The sequence below is a fragment of the Pyrus communis genome, chromosome 1, assembly GCF_041283825.1.
Source record: "Pyrus communis isolate YQ-2024b chromosome 1, ASM4128382v1, whole genome shotgun sequence".
In the NCBI taxonomy this organism is placed as follows: Eukaryota; Viridiplantae; Streptophyta; class Magnoliopsida; order Rosales; family Rosaceae; genus Pyrus; species Pyrus communis.
Window position 1 is genome coordinate 2,288,043 of NC_142565.1, and position 17,421 is coordinate 2,305,463.

A 17,421-nucleotide genomic window follows, 5' to 3' on the forward strand; every position below is an offset into this window, starting at 1 on the left:
AATTTTGTGTTTCTATGTATCTGCTCAATGATCAAGCACCTTTAGCAAAAGCTTTGAGAATTAGAGAGAGTGTGTGATAGGCTTGTGATACTACCACTGTCGCATTGTATGTATGAGATAATAAAGGGCGACCCTAAGCCAACAAGGCTTCTAGCTTTGTGGGTGGGTTTGGGGTTTTGTTTGTGGTGGTTTTTGGTGGGGGGGGGGGGGGGGGTGTGAGAACGTCTATTATACGCAATCTTACCCTATGTATAATATAGCAACATGAATTTTAGCTTTGAATTTGCACTGTCACGTATTTTAATTAAAGATACTACTACAGTGACATCTCAATTGGATTGGGATATAGCAGTGGCGGTTTTCTAATGATTAAGGGTGATTGATAAGTATAATAATGAAAAGGCATTCTGAAAAAAAAAAAATTGATTATTAGTATTTCATATATTTGAGAATCATGAATGTTCAAATGTGGAACCTTGATGACCATTATTGTTTGTGATACGAATGTAACTTCAAATTCTTCCTTTCCATGGAAAAAGGAAGGAGAGGAAACATTGCTTGACAAAGATTGAGAGCAATAGGGGAAAGGAAAAGAATAGTTCCATGGCTTCCAAATCCATTACCCCACGGAATAACTTGATGTCCAAGTTATTTCTTTCATTTGCCTTACCCTCTCATCCCTCTATAAATAAAGCTCCTCAACTTCCTTCCCCTAAATGGTAGATATGGTCAAGCTTACAATTGTTGGAAGGGTAAGTGATAGCCTTTGTCTTGCCAAAGGACCGTCTTATATGAACGAAGAGCGCGAAAACTCTTCGTTTTACAAGCAACAAGGAGAGTTCATATTCAAAGAAATCTCCAGAGGAGCCTTGCCTCCTTCCAGGATGACCATTCGTGTCGATCATCACTGCTTCAAGTATCCCTTTTCTTCTTTCCTTCTCTGTTTTTCAATTTGCATTCTTTTTCCCTTTTTGAATAGAAATCCTGAAAAAATAAAGGTAAATGAACTGTACATGCTTTGAGAAATCTCACCGTCATAAACAGCTTGTGGTGTTTACATGAATTTTACTCAATCTTTGCTGTAATGAAGTTTCTTGGTGGAGAAGGGAATCGCCTTCATCACGTTGTGCGAATCTTCATATCCAAGAAAACTAGCTTTCTGTTACCTGCAAGAATTGCAGAAGGAATTTGACAAGTTTGACAGTAGCCTTATTGACAAAATCATAAGACCGTACTCCTTTGTCAAATTCGGTAATTTTCATCACCCGCTGCTAAAATTTGATACTGATTGCGCTCTAATAATTATTAATTAGAAGATTGAACAAATAATAATTTTGGTCATAACCACCCCAAATTTTAAGTCCTACAGATGGTGTAATTGGGAGTATTAGAAAGCAATACATCGATACAAGAACACAGGTTAATCTGTCTAAGCTTGATGCTAACCGGAAACAAGATTTAGACATTGCAACTGAAAATCTTTCAGAAATCATAGAGAGATGGAGACATTCAGGTAACATCTCTTTCATCTTTTTTTACCTTCATCGCTAAGGCATGCATGAACGCCATCCGCTTCCCTCTTTTGTTCTAAAATCTTAAAATTACAGATCTATTGGAAAGGCCATCGACCCCTCCTCCTCCTCCTCCTCCTCCTGAAGCTATTTCATCCATCTGGTGTTCATCGCTCCTCGAGGTACATGTACTCGAAACTCATACTTAATGGAAAGATAATGTACTAAACCAATTAATTTCTTTGCATCTTTGATCCAATGCTATTTTTTCTGAACAGGTTATTGCATTGAAATGGACACCAATTACATTGACCATTGCTGTTGCCACTGTTACTCTCTGGGTCACCGTAATCCATGCAGATGAAAATTTCATGATTTTAAACTAATTGGGGTTTCGGGAACGGGTGAAGAAACCTCCAATTCATCGTGTTGGGTTGCACCGATTTATTTCTTCGATCTCATTCACGAAGGTTAATGTTTTTGTTTCCAAGATATACCAGTTTAGAGGAAGAAAATAATCAAATTATGCACATTGTTCAATTAATTTCATGTCTTGAAACAAATAATCAAAAGATGTAAAATTCAAATAAATTTACGGGTTATTCTCTCACTGTCTGCCTTTGGAAATTAAATTTTTGACCCCTTATTTATAAAAATACATTGCATCATTCTGCAAGTTGAAATCACTGTACAAATCACCTGCTGATACAAAATCAACAAACCCTGGTCCTGAAATCTGTTCCTCGAACTTAAACTGCGAATTGATCATCTCCAAACCCAAACCATGATGATGGCTTATTCCATGATGAAAACCACTGCCAAATATTCCCTCATCGTTCAACACAAAACCATGTCCTAGAGCATGATCTGCTTGCAGATTATTTGAAGTAGTACTATGATCAAATTCTTCCTTCAAAACCCCGGGATCACTGATGTTGTTTGCGAAGCTCCCACCATCAACCTGGTCTAAGGAGAGCCACTCAGCAAACAAAATCTTTGGTAAAGGGCTTCTTTGACAGCTCTGATCTTTGGACAAGTCATCGAGCTGTGAAACTAATGGCGGTGATTTTTGCACTGATTCGTGACTCGAATTAAAACATGTTGTGGCCTTTTGGGGAGATAGTGAACACTCTAAGATTTCTGAGCTTGAAGTACTTGTGTACTGGGATTTGGTTTGACCTTCCATTTCCTCAGCTTTGGCCACTTTCTTCTTCAAATATGAATGCCAGTAGTTTTTTATCTCATTGTCTGTCCTTCCAGGCAAATGCTGTGCGATTTGAGACCACCTGAGATCATTGAAAAATATGGATTAATCACCTATGGCATTGACCCTGATGTGTAGCTCTGCTTGCCTAATCCTCTACTGCTTGCCCTCAATAATATTAAGGTTGAATAAAAACTAGAACCGCTTGAACAAATGAAAATAATATCATTTTTAATAAAAATAAAAGATGGGATTCTCTTACTTGTTGCCAAACATACGATGAAGGGTCAAGATTGTCTCCTCCTCTTGTTTGCTAAATGTCCCTCTCTTTAACCCTGGCCTTAAATAATTTATCCACCTTAATCTGCAGCTTTTTCCATTCCTCTGCAAACCTGCATTCAATAGAATCATAGATTATTGTTTATGAATAGAGTCATGTTAAATGTCCCACATCGGTGGGGATAAAGTCCCACAATGAGTTTAAATAGAATTACTCTACTCTTAGAATTTTATAATATATCTCAGAGTTTACCCCAAAAATAAATGAATAAACTAATTCTTAAAACGTCTCTTAACTGAGGTCATTTTCACTTTTCATTGTAAAATTTACATTAAGAAATAATAATAGGTTTTTTCCCTCTTTACTAGGAGCTGGACTCGAAATCGGTTCCGAGAATGTGGACATATTGCCTAACTGACCTAACACACACTTGTCAATTAACAATAACCAAACAACTATAAATTCTTGATCATAGTATTCATGTAAATTTCCTCTTGTCATTTTGTCCCAATCAATCTCAAACTTTAGACTAACATGCCAACAAAAGAGTACTCATTTGGGCGCTATATAAGTACTTCAATGAAATATAGCTCTGAGGCATTCATAAACGACTAATACCAGGCTGAGTTGATCATTTAGGGGTGTGGCTGTAAAACAAAATGGGAAATGCAAAACTCACCGGTGTTTATGGGGACGGAGCTCCAGCAGCCGTGGCCGTTTTTGAGGATGTAGCTTCGAAGCATTAGGTCTTCTTCGGGTGACCACAATCCCTTTCTATACTTTGCCTTCGGCTTATCTGATGGCTTGCAGCCCATTTTTCTACAAAGAAGAAACTTGCAGCTTGTAAATATGTTATGAATTGTGAGAGAAACAGAAAAATTTGGGGAGGTAGGCTGCAGAGCAATGAATGAACAGCTGACCTCAATTTTGCTCTGGTACTTAAAGCAGTGATTAGTTCGAAGTCTGCTATTTAAAATGAATTAACAAAGCATGAGCCATTTTTTTTATTTCAATAATAATTAGAAAATTATATATTTTATGCTTATTATTGTACGTTCATATTCGACCATGAGCCTTTTTTTTTATTTTTTTATTTCAATACTAATTAAAAATTTATATTTTATGCTTAGTATTGTACGTTCATATCCGACCATGAGGTCATATGAAGCTTCAAGGGTTTTAAGAAGTCGTTAGTTGCTGCCTAAGAATACAATTTGCAAACCTAACCCTATGTAAATAACTTCTAAATAACTAAGAACGACCTGATTGGATAGAGTTGCAGAGATTGATTCAAAGTCGGTTTTTGGGTTTTGACAGAAGTTGGTAAAACACGAAAATTTTTAGCTTTTCTTGGTAGTACATTCTTTTATAAGAATAGGTTAGAATACAGATTTTCTAGTGTTGTTTTACTCGTTAAAACTAAGTCGATGGATTCGTGTAGCCACCTTTGCATCTTATGATTTATGAGAGCTCTCTGTGTTGCATATCATCTCTACTATTTAATAAAACACTCATTGTCAACCAAAATCTTATAAAATTACCAGTTTAATTCTCAAACAGAACATGAATAAGAAACATGAGGTAGAAATGTAATTTCACGCAACCAAATTTTACTGTTTTTTTTTTTCAAAGTCTCACCTATATGTCATCCTAACATATTTCTAATTAAAATAAAAAAATAAAAAAAAATAAAATAAAATAAAAGCTTCCCACACTCATATTCTCTATCACTCTCTTCCTCTCTCCTTTTACTTCAAAAATAAAAGTAAAAAATTTTCTCACACACTTTGTGTGTACCCATATACTAGTATGATTTATGAGAGCTCTCTGTGTTGAAGTTAAAAACACACAAGAAAACGACCAACATGCTTGATGTCATATAATGCTCGAGTCACCCTTATTAAAGCCATAAACAATGTTCACTACTCTCTTCCAAAACGTCACTTGTGATGAGATCATGACACAGTTGACTCCCAAAAGTGTTTCTCAAAACATTTTTCTTCAATGAATGAAGAATACAAAGAAAAGCTACGAAATTAAGGAGATTTTATATTTTTATTTTTTTATAAAATTATATATTTACATTAAGAGGTGGGGAATAAATTGATTACGAATTCACCATTTATGAGACTTAAATCGACCTCATACTTACAAATGAAGAAAAATATTACTAAACCGTAATACTAAACAATAAGATGCTTTGTTAAAGCATAGAATGCATTGATTTCATAAAAAATAAGTATAAAGAATCTACAAATCTTCTAGATTGATATAAATGACAAAGTTCTGTCATGAAGTTAATTACTTTGATTAATAAATTGATAACAGCTCTACTGGTAAAATTGTTTATGTGTTTATATTATTAGGCAAGCTTAATGATCCTATTGGGGGAACTAGTTGACATGCATTTCTCTAAATCATTATCATTGTGTATTATTTTAACCACCTCTGTGTTCTCTCTAACCCACCGACAATTTTTTTTCCCCTTGAAAAGGTGGTTTGTTAAATGGGTTCGTTTTGGTTATATTTTATTTTGAAAAATGTTAAGGGGATTATGTCAAAAGTAAGATTTTTTGTAGATTCTTTGCTACCACATGTTTTTTGCACAATGTTTTATAATGTTAATACATAGTTGACATTAAACTGTGAGATGTTAGAGAGTTCATAAAGTGTCTCACTTGGAGTGAGTCTCTTTAACATTTCTCTTTATGCTAAGAAAACTTTCTCAAAAGTGTGACTCTTCATAGACTCTCCATCACCTCATATTTTTGACACAATTCATGTGCAAACATTATAAAACATTGTGTAACATGAGGTGGCGAAAAATTCATAAAGTCTTAATTTGAGAGAGTCGATCCCCTTAGCATTTCTCTTTAATTAATCACAAATCGATTCCTTTGAAAGATTGAAACCTCATCGAGTGGAACTGGCTACATAAAGAAATGCAAAGGGGAGAAATGGACAACGGATACAAAGATCCAAGGCCAGACAGGATTAGATCTGTTGGATTATTCGATAATATCCTTTTGTCCAAATTGTGATCATCAACCAATGAATTGATCACGTGAAAATAAAAAGAAAAACAACAAGCAATTATTCAACTTGTGACAGGCTAACAATAATACATTCGATAACGTAAGAAGCAAGGGAATCAAATTGAAAAAGACGCTGAAGAACAACAATCATTGTTCTCAACTTGTGATTAAGTTCAATTCACTTTGTTAAGGACAAAAATACATAATAATTGTGTGTGTATTTAAATAAAATAGTTTACATTTAAACAGTGATGGGAAATTAGGAAGATCGTTTTGTTATAAAAAAATAAAATAAAATAAATGCGCATGGCTCTATTTCCTTGGAGATACACAATAAGAAAATAATATTGTTTTGCCAACCGCGGCTCCCCCATTTGTCAATCGTTATTCTACTTATCGTACAAAGATTTTTAATTGTAATTCTTCGGGTTGAAAAAAATGGAGAATCATATAATATATATATATATATATATATATATATATATATTTTTTTTTTTTTTTTGGTATAGTAGAATAATATTATTAATAGTATGAGTTGTTTTATATTTAAGGAATTGGATCCTCTTCTGAGCTCAGGATAGGGATTCTTCTAAGCAGCCCATCCGGACCGTTGAAATTTGATCTAACGGCTCTAAATAGGGGGCCTTTTTAAAAGTTATAATAATTGTAGCCGTTAGATCAAGTTTGAACGGCCTGAATGGGCTGCTTATGAGGATCCCATACATCCTGAGCTTAGGAGAGAAACCAGTTCCTATTTTAAAGGTCTCTCTCCTGTGTCGGTATCTCTAGCTACTGACCTAATCAACATGTCAAAAACTGAAATGTGTGTCGGTGCCCATTTGCACCTAATTTTCTGCATATATACTCTTTCAGACGAAATAAAATCACTAGCTATTGACCTAATTTATGTGCCTAATTTCAAGTGGATCATCAGGTTGAATCTTCTTAAACATGCACATTCACATTGCAAGGCAGTTTGATCAGTCTTTTACTCTTATACTCAAGTCAGACAAATAATTCGCGCATAAATATATCGTTCTTTGCTAGAGTTTCTTATGTTTTTGCTTTGCTCAAGCATAACTCACCATCTTTCAATCTCAACACTTGTGCTCTACTTGGGATTAACGTGAAATTTGGTCGGTAGTGTGTATGCACTTGTAAACTATATCGACTTCATCCAAAGTCGCCATCTGCTCAATTAAAACTGCTTCATATATATATTTTTTTCAATGGAAAAATGATTGTTCAAACGACATTCAAATGAATATGAACAAGTAATTGGCAACGCTCATCATCTACAGTATTCACAATAGTAGTTTTTCAATTCATATATTTTAAATGGGTTGAGGGATAAGTTTCTTATTGTCTTTTTCTCCTTGTCATTCAAATGGGTTGTGGGATAAGTTTCTTGATGTAAATTTATTATATCAAAATGACCTAAAAAATATATTAATGTAAATCCATGGCCAGATGCATTGATTTCATGGGGTGGCCTTTTTCTAAAAGCTTCATATGATTGGTATTAATTCATATTCCATGTGTTAGATTCTTACCTAAATTTTTATACCTCTTCGCTTATATTTTATATTTTCAGGGAGATAAAAGACAGTAATTTGGATGTTTTGAGGTTTGTCTGTTCTTTGATTTTCTTGATACCTCTTCGTTTCGAAACTAGGATTACATCATTATAAATGAGGACAGTGTTGATTATGTTAACGATAATGATACTTTTATTTAAGTAATTGGTCGTAAATTATTTGACAGCAAGCAAATAAGAACATTATTAATACATGTTGAAATGTCCCACATTGACCGCATTTATGAGAAAATAAGAGTTTAAATACCCTAATTTCACTCAACTAATGCTGAAGCTTAAAACCTCACACCTGACGGATATGAGAAAAGAGGAGTTTAAATACCCTAATCCCACTCCAACTAATACCAGTTGGGGACAATACTGGTGTTGTTGGAATGATTAAGTTATCCTCGATCAACTTGAGTGGTTAGACTGATCCTTTCATGTTCAGTAGGTAAAACCTATGTGATTAGTTCGATGGAGTTTATTAGTTGTTAATTATGCACGTGTTATCCCGTTGTGAAAAAATATTCCTGCAAAGTCTAAAATTATTTATCATCAATCCAAACTTTGACTTCCATCAAGATGCTGTGCTGTGGTCTATAGAGGGGGAGCTGTATAAATTAGGGTTTCCATCGTTCTAATTTTGCTAAAGTAAGTATTTTTGTTTGGTTGGAAGTTTTAAATTGTTAAGAGAGAACTCAATTATGACAAATATGTAAAGAATGTGGTTATCAGAAAAACTAAATCGATTCCATGAACCAAGTCAAAGATTTATGAATTGGGAAGACTTGGCCAAACACCAAGTTGTTCATTTTTTGTATTACAACTCATTGGTCATCCATCTGCAGCTTCATATATCAATGGATGCAACTCTTTTTCCTGGTTCTTCCGTGTTAGAGAAGACAGGGTTGTCTGCAATCTCTCATGCATGGAAGTCGGATCGAAATGAAGAAGTACTGAACTGTAATCTTCGGTCACTCATGAACGATAAAAATTTCAGATCGAAGGAGGACTCCTAGATTCAGTGATACAGCATCTACCCTTAAACATAAGAAACAAAACCCTAATTCCTCTCTTTACAAAGTATTCTTTTAGCACAAGTGAAAACGACAGAGATTAAGACAGCATTTGATCTATTAATTAAGTGTACACTGTTACAAAGCAATTGGTTCTACGTTGCTCAATGCTTTACCCTTCTGCTTAATTTCCACATTAAATAAGTTTGTTGGTTGCTTAAACAACTGAGTATTTTTCAGAGGCAAACACAAATAAGACAACAGGATATGACACCAAAAAAAGAACACAATAATAATCATTCACCAACTCCTAAACATTGTTTTATATATGGGCACCATGGAAATGATGCCTTGGGGCTTATTAATCTTTATCATAATAGTTAATCCTACTCTTGATCTTTTCAAAATCTTTACCATTACATTACTCTATAAATTAGATTTGCTAAGATTTTTTTGGTTAACAAAACCAATATGATCAAGCACAAAGTCAATGGATATTGACCAAAAAAAAGGAAAGAGAAGAATAATTACCAACGGCTATTACTTCCTTTGCCTTCATCACCCAATTCATAAAGTTGAGTGTAGAATGAGGTTATATGAGTTCAAATAAAAAAAAATTCATAAAAGATAAGTGGTTTTCACATTATTTACCAATAGTTTATAGGGTAACTTTGGATGCAGTCCCTAGTTATCAATATTGTTTGATTGAAACCTTATTCGTTTTAAGTTGATCGAAGTCTCTAACTTTTAGTATTAATGTATTTCTATGTTAGTTATTTTATTTTAAATTAAAATTAGGATTTGTAGTTGCATATATTTATGAGATTTTGAATAAAACGCATGATTTGTGATTTTAAAACTATTCAAAAACAAATTATACTCCCCACCACATGAAAAAAAATTAAATTTAAAAAAAAAATATGTTTTCGCATAAATACAATATGCACATATAAAAATAACCATGTGTACATTCATCAAATCAAATGAAAAACCATGTATCATAAAGCGTTTGGTAGATTCTTCAAACCCAAAACATAGGTACATTCTTCAAAACAAAAATAAAAATAGATATTATGCTTAATAACATCGGTATAAATTTCTTCGAATAAACTTCACATGGATATATTCTCAAATCAATGAAAAAAAAATGTACCCACGTAAGTGATTTCATAAATAGGTATAACGAGGAAAACAACAAAAAGAAAACAAATGGACCTCCGTCAGAAAACCCTTCCTGAAGAAAATCACAGGAGAAAAAAAACTTCAAGATAGAAACAGCGTCGCACAAGACGCATACTGAAATACATAACTTCTTCCGTCAGTGCATCCACAACTCTACTTATCATCATCATAAACGATATTAGAACTTGAGAAAATCGAATACAAAATCTCGAATGGAGGGTTCTCGTTGTTTTCTAAGCGCACTTGTACATAACCGGATCCCTTTCAGATCCAAATGAATTGAGCCTAATGATCAAATGATCCGGATCATTGAAATTTGATTAAACGGCTACAATTATTATAACTTTTAAGAGATCCTCTGTTTGTAACCGTTGAATCAAATTCCAATAATCCGGATCATTTAATTTTAGACTCAAAATTTTTTGGTCCGGAAAGGATCCGGTTCCCACTTGTACTACACTCCCTACTGTTGTATCGTTGCCTTTTTCTTTGAACCCGAAAAAAAAAAAAAGAATTAAAAGGACAGACAAAAGCAAAAGAGCTAGTGAATTAGCATGCGAGGTTCCTTAGAGTTCACTCTCTCGAAACTATTACCACAATCCACGTTCAAACAGTTGAAGCAAATCCATGCCCTCATTGTCACAACCTCTATCAACCAGAACATCCAAATTTTCTCAAAATTTCTCCGGCGGAGCACCGAGTTTGGATCCATGGAGTATCCCTATCTCATATTTTCCCAACTGGGTCCTCAACTCAGTAACGACATTGTGATTCAGAACGCCATGATTAGAGGGTACGATATCAACGGTCCGTTCGAGCAATGCGTCTCAGTGTTTGATGAAATGCCTCTGAGAGGAATCAAACCCCATAACTTCACCTACCCATATGTCTTGAACTCCTGCTCTAAATTGGGTTGGTACGGAAAAGGAAAACAAGTGCATTGCCATATTGTAAAGCATGGGTTCGAGTCAAATCTGGCGGTTGCTAATGCCCTTTTCAATATGTATGTTAAAATGCTGGATTCCTGCGACTCGGGTGTTGTAAATTATAGGACTTTGAATGATGCCCGCAAGGTGTTCGATTATATGCGTGTGAAACCTGTAGAATTGTGGAACAGCATGATCTCACGGTATGCGAGCGTTGGTGATGTTCAGAGTGCGAGAAAGTTGTTTGATGATATGCCTGACAAGGACGTTGTTTCATGGAATTCTATGATTTCCGGTTATGCTGCAGTAAGAGATGTAGGCAGTGCAAGCGAACTGTTTGAGAGGATGCCGGAAAAGGATGTCATCTCGTGGACATTGATGATCGGAGTGTATGCCAATGCCGGAGACCTTATAACGGCAAGAAAGTTTTTCGACACAATGCCGCGCAAGAATGTGGTGTCTTGGAATAGTATGATATCAAGTTACAACCAGCATAGACAATATGAAGAAGCATTGGATGTTTTTGTGCAAATGCATTCGGAAGGTGTGGTTCCGGATGGATATACATTTGTTTCGGTTCTGTCAGCTTGTTCCCACTTGGGTGCCCTAGAGTTCGGGAAATGGACACACAGCTTGATAGAAGATTGGTCTCGTTTCGGAACCATTTCAGGGACTGCCCTTATCGACATGTATGCGAAGTGTGGGGACATAAACAGAGCTTTTGCTCTGTTTATCAAGATAGGAAAGAGGGATGTATTTTGTTGGAATGTTATGATTAGATCGGTCGCTATCCACGGAAGAGCAGAAGACGCCGTCAAGATATACTCATTGATGCAGAAGGAAGGGTTGAAGCCGAATGACTTCACGTTCACAGCTGCTCTCTTTGCTTGTAGCCATGGAGGCTTGGTAGAAGAAGGCCAAAGAATCTTCCATTCCATGGACAAAGAATTTGCGATTGTGCCAAAGCTTGAGCATTTTGGCTGCCTAATCGATTTGCTGAGCCGAAATGGTCGGGTGGAGGAAGCACTACGTATGGCAAAGGAAATGCCGTATAACCCCGACATTGCTATATGGGGAACCTTGCTTGGGGGTTGCAGAGAAACTAGTCACCTTAAGTTGGCAGAGGAAGTGATAGAGAAGGTTACTGAGTTGGAAACAGACGAATCCGGGGTTTATGTCCTCTTGGCTAACATGCGTGCCTCGGCGGGGCAATGGCCAGAGGCTCAAAGTGCAAGAGAGAGAATGGAAGAAAAGAAGATTTGGAAGAACACAGGACGCAGTCATGTTTATGCCTCTAATGGAACCCAGGAGCCCGAGATCGAAAGCCACTCAAAATATGGAGAGGAGAAGGTAGAACAAATTAGATTCACTTCAAACCAATGTGAGCCTAAAAAAGAATAGCAATTCATTCATTTTGCCACCAATTTTTGTGACCAATTTGGGTCTCGGCAACATTTGCCTAACACACCTGGACCAGGGGAACAAAGGCACCATGCAGCATTTTGTAAAAACATATAAAGAAAAAAATACACTTCTCGAAAAAAGGAAGAATTTTACTGATCAAAGACGAATTCTACAACGATGATTACATGCCACAAGGCTCCAACAGAACGAAACCGATAAGAATCCTATGGGAATGCATACATCGCCTACCCACCATTACACAAAGTTAAGACAGTTGTTAGGTACATTCTAAGAAGTAAGCACATACATCTCCTCCTACGCATCGTTACAGAAAAGCAGAACAGGTTTTCGTACAAAATCTCAAATATTGAGAATCTGAAAACATAACTCAGACAACATTGTATGACTCCCGGTGTCTAAAGTAACTAACAAACCTTCTTGCCAAGAAACAAGAACTTGCACAGTGCAACCACTGTTCAGACAAAGTTTCAAGAGTAATGCAAAACGCATTAGCAAATACGATCATAACCAAACATAGATGAACAGAACAGACCACAAGATATGCTTCGTTCATCTGGATAAACTGAAGGATCTCATACTAACCAACTTAAGTTCAGTTATAAGAATAATATCCGGTTTTGAGTTTAGGTATCCACGCAATGATGTCCAGACGTGATCTTCAGTATACTGAATATTGATATCACGGTAGCTTCATAATTCCTTCTTCATTAACTGATCATGTTGAACTGGAATCGGGAAAGCTGCTGTGGGATTGTAGATATAACAGGCCCATATCTCTGCAAGTACGAGACACCATGAGTTTACAGGAAAATTTAGATAATATTTACAAAATGGATTAACTTAATAAAAGGAACAAAAGGTTTAAGGTTTTCATCTTAGATTACAAAACAGAGAGATGGGTAAGCAGGGGAAATCATAACGAAGTAATTGTATAATACTTATGAATCATCATCCTGAGAATATTCTGATGCAGCAATTGTTTTTTAAGGCTTAGACTTCAGCAAACACAAGCCAAATTCCAATGTTATGTAGGAGAGCATAAGAATTCCATATGATCATATGATCTTGATACCTGAACGTTATCATAGAGCTCAAACAATGGGACAGCAAGAAGTTTTAGGTTTTTGGGAACAGCGAAGTACTCCCTCTCGGATAAGTGAACAAGGAAAAGCTTCTTACACTCCTGCATTACCAAAATTAGGCAAATAAAAAATCAGTGAGTGGGAAAGAGAGGAAGGGGTAATCATATGCAGCCCAAAGTCATCAACAGAAATTGTCCAGGACTTGTTTTGACATATTACCTTGGGTTTTGTTATGTGAGGAGGGCAATATGGGTACATTATGGTTTCAAAGTTTGGCCTCCACCAGATAGCCACGCACTCTCCTATCTGCAACAAGGGAAGGCAAGTAAAATGAGAAGTGACAATATAAAAATGCCCTAAACCATAATTTTCAAGCTCCAACATTTCAAATAAAGTGGCGGCATTGTGAACTTGACATGCTACAAGTTCTCATAAACCAAGGTCACTTTTATGAAATTGATCACTAAGGAAGCACCTATAAAAGGCCAATGTGTCTAGTAGTTATACTGCGTTTTTTGGTTGCCTTGAATGTCCATTCATCTTCATACATTTTCGCACTTCAACTCACTTCGAAGTTATTTTCTCATGTGTTTCCAGATAACCCTATAAGCTTCTAACATCATTTCTCTTACATATATAGTCAGAGAGATAGTAAATCAGAGAATCGTACCTGCCAATCTGGCACAAGGGTAGGTGAATTAGCACCAAGCTTGCTGGTCAACTTTCTTTTCAACCCCTCAATTTCTGCAACATAAAGAGACCCACCACCAGAGAGAAAACAAAACAAAACAGGTCAGTCTTCAACAAGATCAACTTACGTAAAAATGCATGCACCATGAAAAGGACCGAATACAAGATTAAGGTCATACCATTCTCCCCTGGCTTCAGTCGTCCACCAGGAAGTTTGCAGAATGTGTTTCCAATCTGCAGGAGAAGTATGTGGGGATGATTATGTTCCTGCACCTGCAAAGCAAAGAAGAGAAAGAATGTAAGTGTCAAGACATGTCCTTTGTATCAATTCCATGGTCAACAGCGATACAATAGACAATTATGAAAACTTGAATTGGGGGCTTGTAGAACGTTGAAGATGAGAGGACCAGAACACGAAAACATAATAAGCTAAAGGAACATCTAATATACATTGCAAAGCGTTTGTGAAGCCTCTTATCAGAAACCATGAAACAAACAAATCCGGAATTCCCGAAGATGAAAAACTAAAGAACCAGAGCAGGAATTCCTCATTTAATTACGCCACGAGGCCATTCAGCTCAGAAAATAATCCCCTTTTGATAATTTCTGATAAGCATGCTAATCAAGAATTGTGTGTAAAATAGTTAACTATCCAAAAACATTTAAACAAGAAGTGTAAGGGCATGTTATGGAACTCAAATAATGATCATTAACAAATACTGTGTCAATTAACCAAGAAATACAATATGCAATCGAACAAGTTCTTTCTTTTTCCTAAATATTTCACACATACAAGGAAATTATGAGCTTTGCCCACCAAAATGAACAGTAAATTATGTGCAGAGGAGGGGCAGTTGATTCAAAGCATATACCAGTAAAATCGCTTCGACACTGGTCCGCATTCCCTCTTTCATATAGCTGCCGATTCAAAAATTAGGGTTTTAGAGCTCAAAAGAACCCTTCAAAGGGACTAACATCTTAAAATTATTGGAATCAATTAAATGCGGGGAAACGAATATTGGAAAAAGGGGGAAACATACTTGACTTTCATACGGGCGAGGCGATCGGCGACGGAGGTGTCCTTCTCCATCTTCGGCTCTTTGGTCCCGAACGTGTAGCTCGACAGTGGGTACGTATTCACCACCGCCGACGTAACCATTTCTCTCTCTCTCTCCCCCTCTCTCTCTCTCTTCTTTCTCTCTCTGTCTGAAAACCCCTACCGTCTGTAATCTTCGACGGCGATCGGTGGAAATAGAGGTGGGAGAAAGCGGAGACGGGGAGAGATTCAAAACCCAGGCGACGAGGGTTCAGTTTAATTGGAAAGGACAAGGAGGATTCTACCTCTACACTTGTACTCACGTTTCGCACTCTGAAACCTGTGAAATCCAACATCATGGACTCGTTTCCTACCGTCGGATTTGATGTAAAGTCCTCTATAAGTACGTTGACTCAAATCTGACGGTCCTGGATTTAGTTGTGACTTTGACCCTTTTAGACAATTAATCATAATTACTCCTTACAATAGCTCTGGCCCGTTTGATGGGTTGGAAGGTTGTGCGCAATTAAAAAAATACTTGAGTTTATTCTGTTGTTTGTTGTATTAAAATGTAAGATGAACAGAATTTGAAATAATGAGCTATAAATTCATTTAATTTATCCTTATATATGGGTTACAAGTCTTATCTTACAAGTCTATGTTAATTCAATCATATCTCTAAGACTCAATCTCATTCAGTCCAACAAACGAGCCAGATTTACTAATTAAAAAATTAAGGTATATTTGGAGTGCTTATTGCAATAACCAATCATTAGTAAAAATGCAAGTAAATCTTGTAAGAAACACCTTAAGTGTTTATTACAAAATGTACATACCTTTGTTAGCACTTGATTTCCAAGGATTAAATAAACCATACAATGAAAAATTGAAAAACCAAATGGGTAATTTAGAAAGACTAAATTTGTACAAATTTTGTAAACCGAATGACAGAAAAGTTAATGATTGAATTATTACTTAAGTGTTAATTAACATACTTATTTCTTATTGGTGACACATCTTTTGGTTTATAAATTTGATCATACGTAACGTTTCTCAAACCAAATTCAATGAGTAGGTCTAAGATGGCTGAAATACCTAATTAATCTTCAAATATATTTGTTTCTCGAAAAACATGATAAAAATGGAAATTTGGAAGCAAAATTTTGACAAAAATAGACATGTACGTATAAACAAGTACTCCTTTACGATCAAATCTCTAAATAACAAGATCAAACGAGTAATGTACAATTAATAAGAAAAAGGTTAAATAACTTGTAATCAAACGTAGATTTGTCCTTGGTCTGTCAATCGTTCTATCTGGTTGGCAATTGGCAAAGGACAACATGCAAGATGCAACTGTCTTCAACTGTCCATGCAAACACCATGTGAGCCATCTTAAGCTTATTACAATCCAAGCTGCTCTGCGCAGTCACTGCAAAATGCCAGCTCACTGTTTTCTTTTTTGGCCGAGAAGAAATTTTTTATTGTGATCAAACACGAGTGGTATAACACATGTTTTTGTATAAGTAGTGAAAATTTTTATTTTTTAAGTTATTAATTTTTTTAATACATATTCTACTATTTATATAATGGCAAGTGGTGTACCAACTTCGTGTTTCGGTTACATTAAAAAAAATCTTCCTTGGTCAAGCCAGCTCACTGTTTTTTTATGGATAAGGTAATAACCTAGTAGATCAGGTTGATCTAGCAATTAGGGGGCGCCCGTTCGGTCGCCTTTAATGGAACTTCTCTCTTCGCAGTTGAGGACAAAAGGACGGGTTTCATGCAAGTTGCACGATTGAAATGGACGTCTAGGAATGAAAAAGTGATGTAGGCCAAAAATTCCGAGAAACATAGATAAATGCTGTGATTCTTGCTCAAAAAATAGACCAAACGCGTTTGAGTTGTTAACTCGTTCAACCTGGCTGCGTTCATGAATCGTCCGTTCAACCGTTATCTTATATCTAAACGACTAGATGATTCTTTTAGGTATCGTTTGATACATGGGATGAGACAGAACGCACTCGTCTCACGTTTGGTGTGCCAAAAAGAGTGGGACGCGTTGTTCCGTGAAACGGATTTTAGTTAAAGTTTTGTTCTATCCTCCCTCTAAAACGACTTGTTCCACCCGTAAGGCACAAAATTATAATTTTTTAAACAAAAATACCCCTTATCTTTTTCGTTAATTACACTGTCTAAATCACAAAAACAAACCTAATCTGCTACCCCTCTCTCCTGCAGCCTCCCTCTTTCCTATCCCTTCTCTCCCGGGCCTCCATCACTACTAAATCCTCCACTGCCTCCCTTCCCCCTCCTTAATCTCCAGATCCTCCAACGCCTCCTTTTCCCCTCGGGATTTGCAGCACCATTTCCGGTTGCTGATCGGAAAATGTTGAACCTTGGGAATGTGGCATCCATGAGTTGGGCACGGGCGTCGATGAGCTTCGTAGAAGCA

At 36.2% G+C, this 17,421-nt stretch overlaps 4 protein-coding genes across 4 annotated transcripts; 2 read left to right on the plus strand and 2 right to left on the minus strand.

The window, feature by feature from the left end:
* The first annotated feature begins 495 nt into the window (after positions 1-495).
* Positions 496-2,034, plus strand: LOC137719599 (25.3 kDa vesicle transport protein SEC22-1-like). Its single transcript, XM_068458634.2, has 5 exons — positions 496-916; positions 1,091-1,251; positions 1,370-1,513; positions 1,608-1,693; positions 1,790-2,034. Exons 1-5 carry the CDS (start codon positions 717-719, stop codon positions 1,895-1,897), a joined length of 699 nt encoding a protein of 232 aa, XP_068314735.2. The 5' UTR covers positions 496-716; the 3' UTR covers positions 1,898-2,034.
* Positions 2,027-3,986, minus strand: LOC137719626 (transcription factor LAF1-like). Its single transcript, XM_068458667.2, has 3 exons — positions 3,675-3,986; positions 2,978-3,107; positions 2,027-2,797 (listed from the first exon to the last, which is right to left on the minus strand). Exons 1-3 carry the CDS (start codon positions 3,808-3,810, stop codon positions 2,155-2,157), a joined length of 909 nt encoding a protein of 302 aa, XP_068314768.2. The 5' UTR covers positions 3,811-3,986; the 3' UTR covers positions 2,027-2,154.
* A 6,334-nt stretch (positions 3,987-10,320) lies between these two features.
* Positions 10,321-12,298, plus strand: LOC137720646 (pentatricopeptide repeat-containing protein At3g29230). The gene has a single exon (XM_068459735.2). It carries the CDS (start codon positions 10,362-10,364, stop codon positions 12,132-12,134), a length of 1,773 nt encoding a protein of 590 aa, XP_068315836.2. The 5' UTR covers positions 10,321-10,361; the 3' UTR covers positions 12,135-12,298.
* LOC137720647 (pre-mRNA cleavage factor Im 25 kDa subunit 2) lies at positions 12,266-15,283 on the minus strand. Its single transcript, XM_068459736.2, has 7 exons — positions 14,971-15,283; positions 14,803-14,848; positions 14,110-14,203; positions 13,911-13,984; positions 13,460-13,546; positions 13,231-13,341; positions 12,266-12,934 (listed from the first exon to the last, which is right to left on the minus strand). Exons 1-7 carry the CDS (start codon positions 15,087-15,089, stop codon positions 12,866-12,868), a joined length of 600 nt encoding a protein of 199 aa, XP_068315837.2. The 5' UTR covers positions 15,090-15,283; the 3' UTR covers positions 12,266-12,865.
* Between the last annotated feature and the right edge of the window lie 2,138 nt (positions 15,284-17,421).

Coding starts and splice junctions, on each gene's coding strand:
- LOC137719599 (XM_068458634.2), top strand. CDS start 717: ATGGTAGATATGGTCAAGCTTACAATTGTTGGAAGGGTAAGTGATAGC. Junction 1,252..1,369: donor GTACTCCTTTGTCAAATTCG/GTAATTTTCATC, acceptor TAAGTCCTACAG/ATGGTGTAATTGGGAGTATT. Junction 1,694..1,789: donor GGTGTTCATCGCTCCTCGAG/GTACATGTACTC, acceptor TTTTCTGAACAG/GTTATTGCATTGAAATGGAC.
- LOC137719626 (XM_068458667.2), bottom strand. CDS start 3,810: ATGGGCTGCAAGCCATCAGATAAGCCGAAGGCAAAGTATAGAAAGGGA. Junction 3,108..3,674: donor CTCCGTCCCCATAAACACCG/GTGAGTTTTGCA, acceptor TATTGAATGCAG/GTTTGCAGAGGAATGGAAAA. Junction 2,798..2,977: donor CATCGTATGTTTGGCAACAA/GTAAGAGAATCC, acceptor CAATGATCTCAG/GTGGTCTCAAATCGCACAGC.
- LOC137720646 (XM_068459735.2), top strand. CDS start 10,362: ATGCGAGGTTCCTTAGAGTTCACTCTCTCGAAACTATTACCACAATCC.
- LOC137720647 (XM_068459736.2), bottom strand. CDS start 15,089: ATGGTTACGTCGGCGGTGGTGAATACGTACCCACTGTCGAGCTACACG. Junction 14,849..14,970: donor CTCGCCCGTATGAAAGTCAA/GTATGTTTCCCC, acceptor TTGAATCGGCAG/CTATATGAAAGAGGGAATGC. Junction 13,342..13,459: donor CTCACATAACAAAACCCAAG/GTAATATGTCAA, acceptor TTGGTAATGCAG/GAGTGTAAGAAGCTTTTCCT.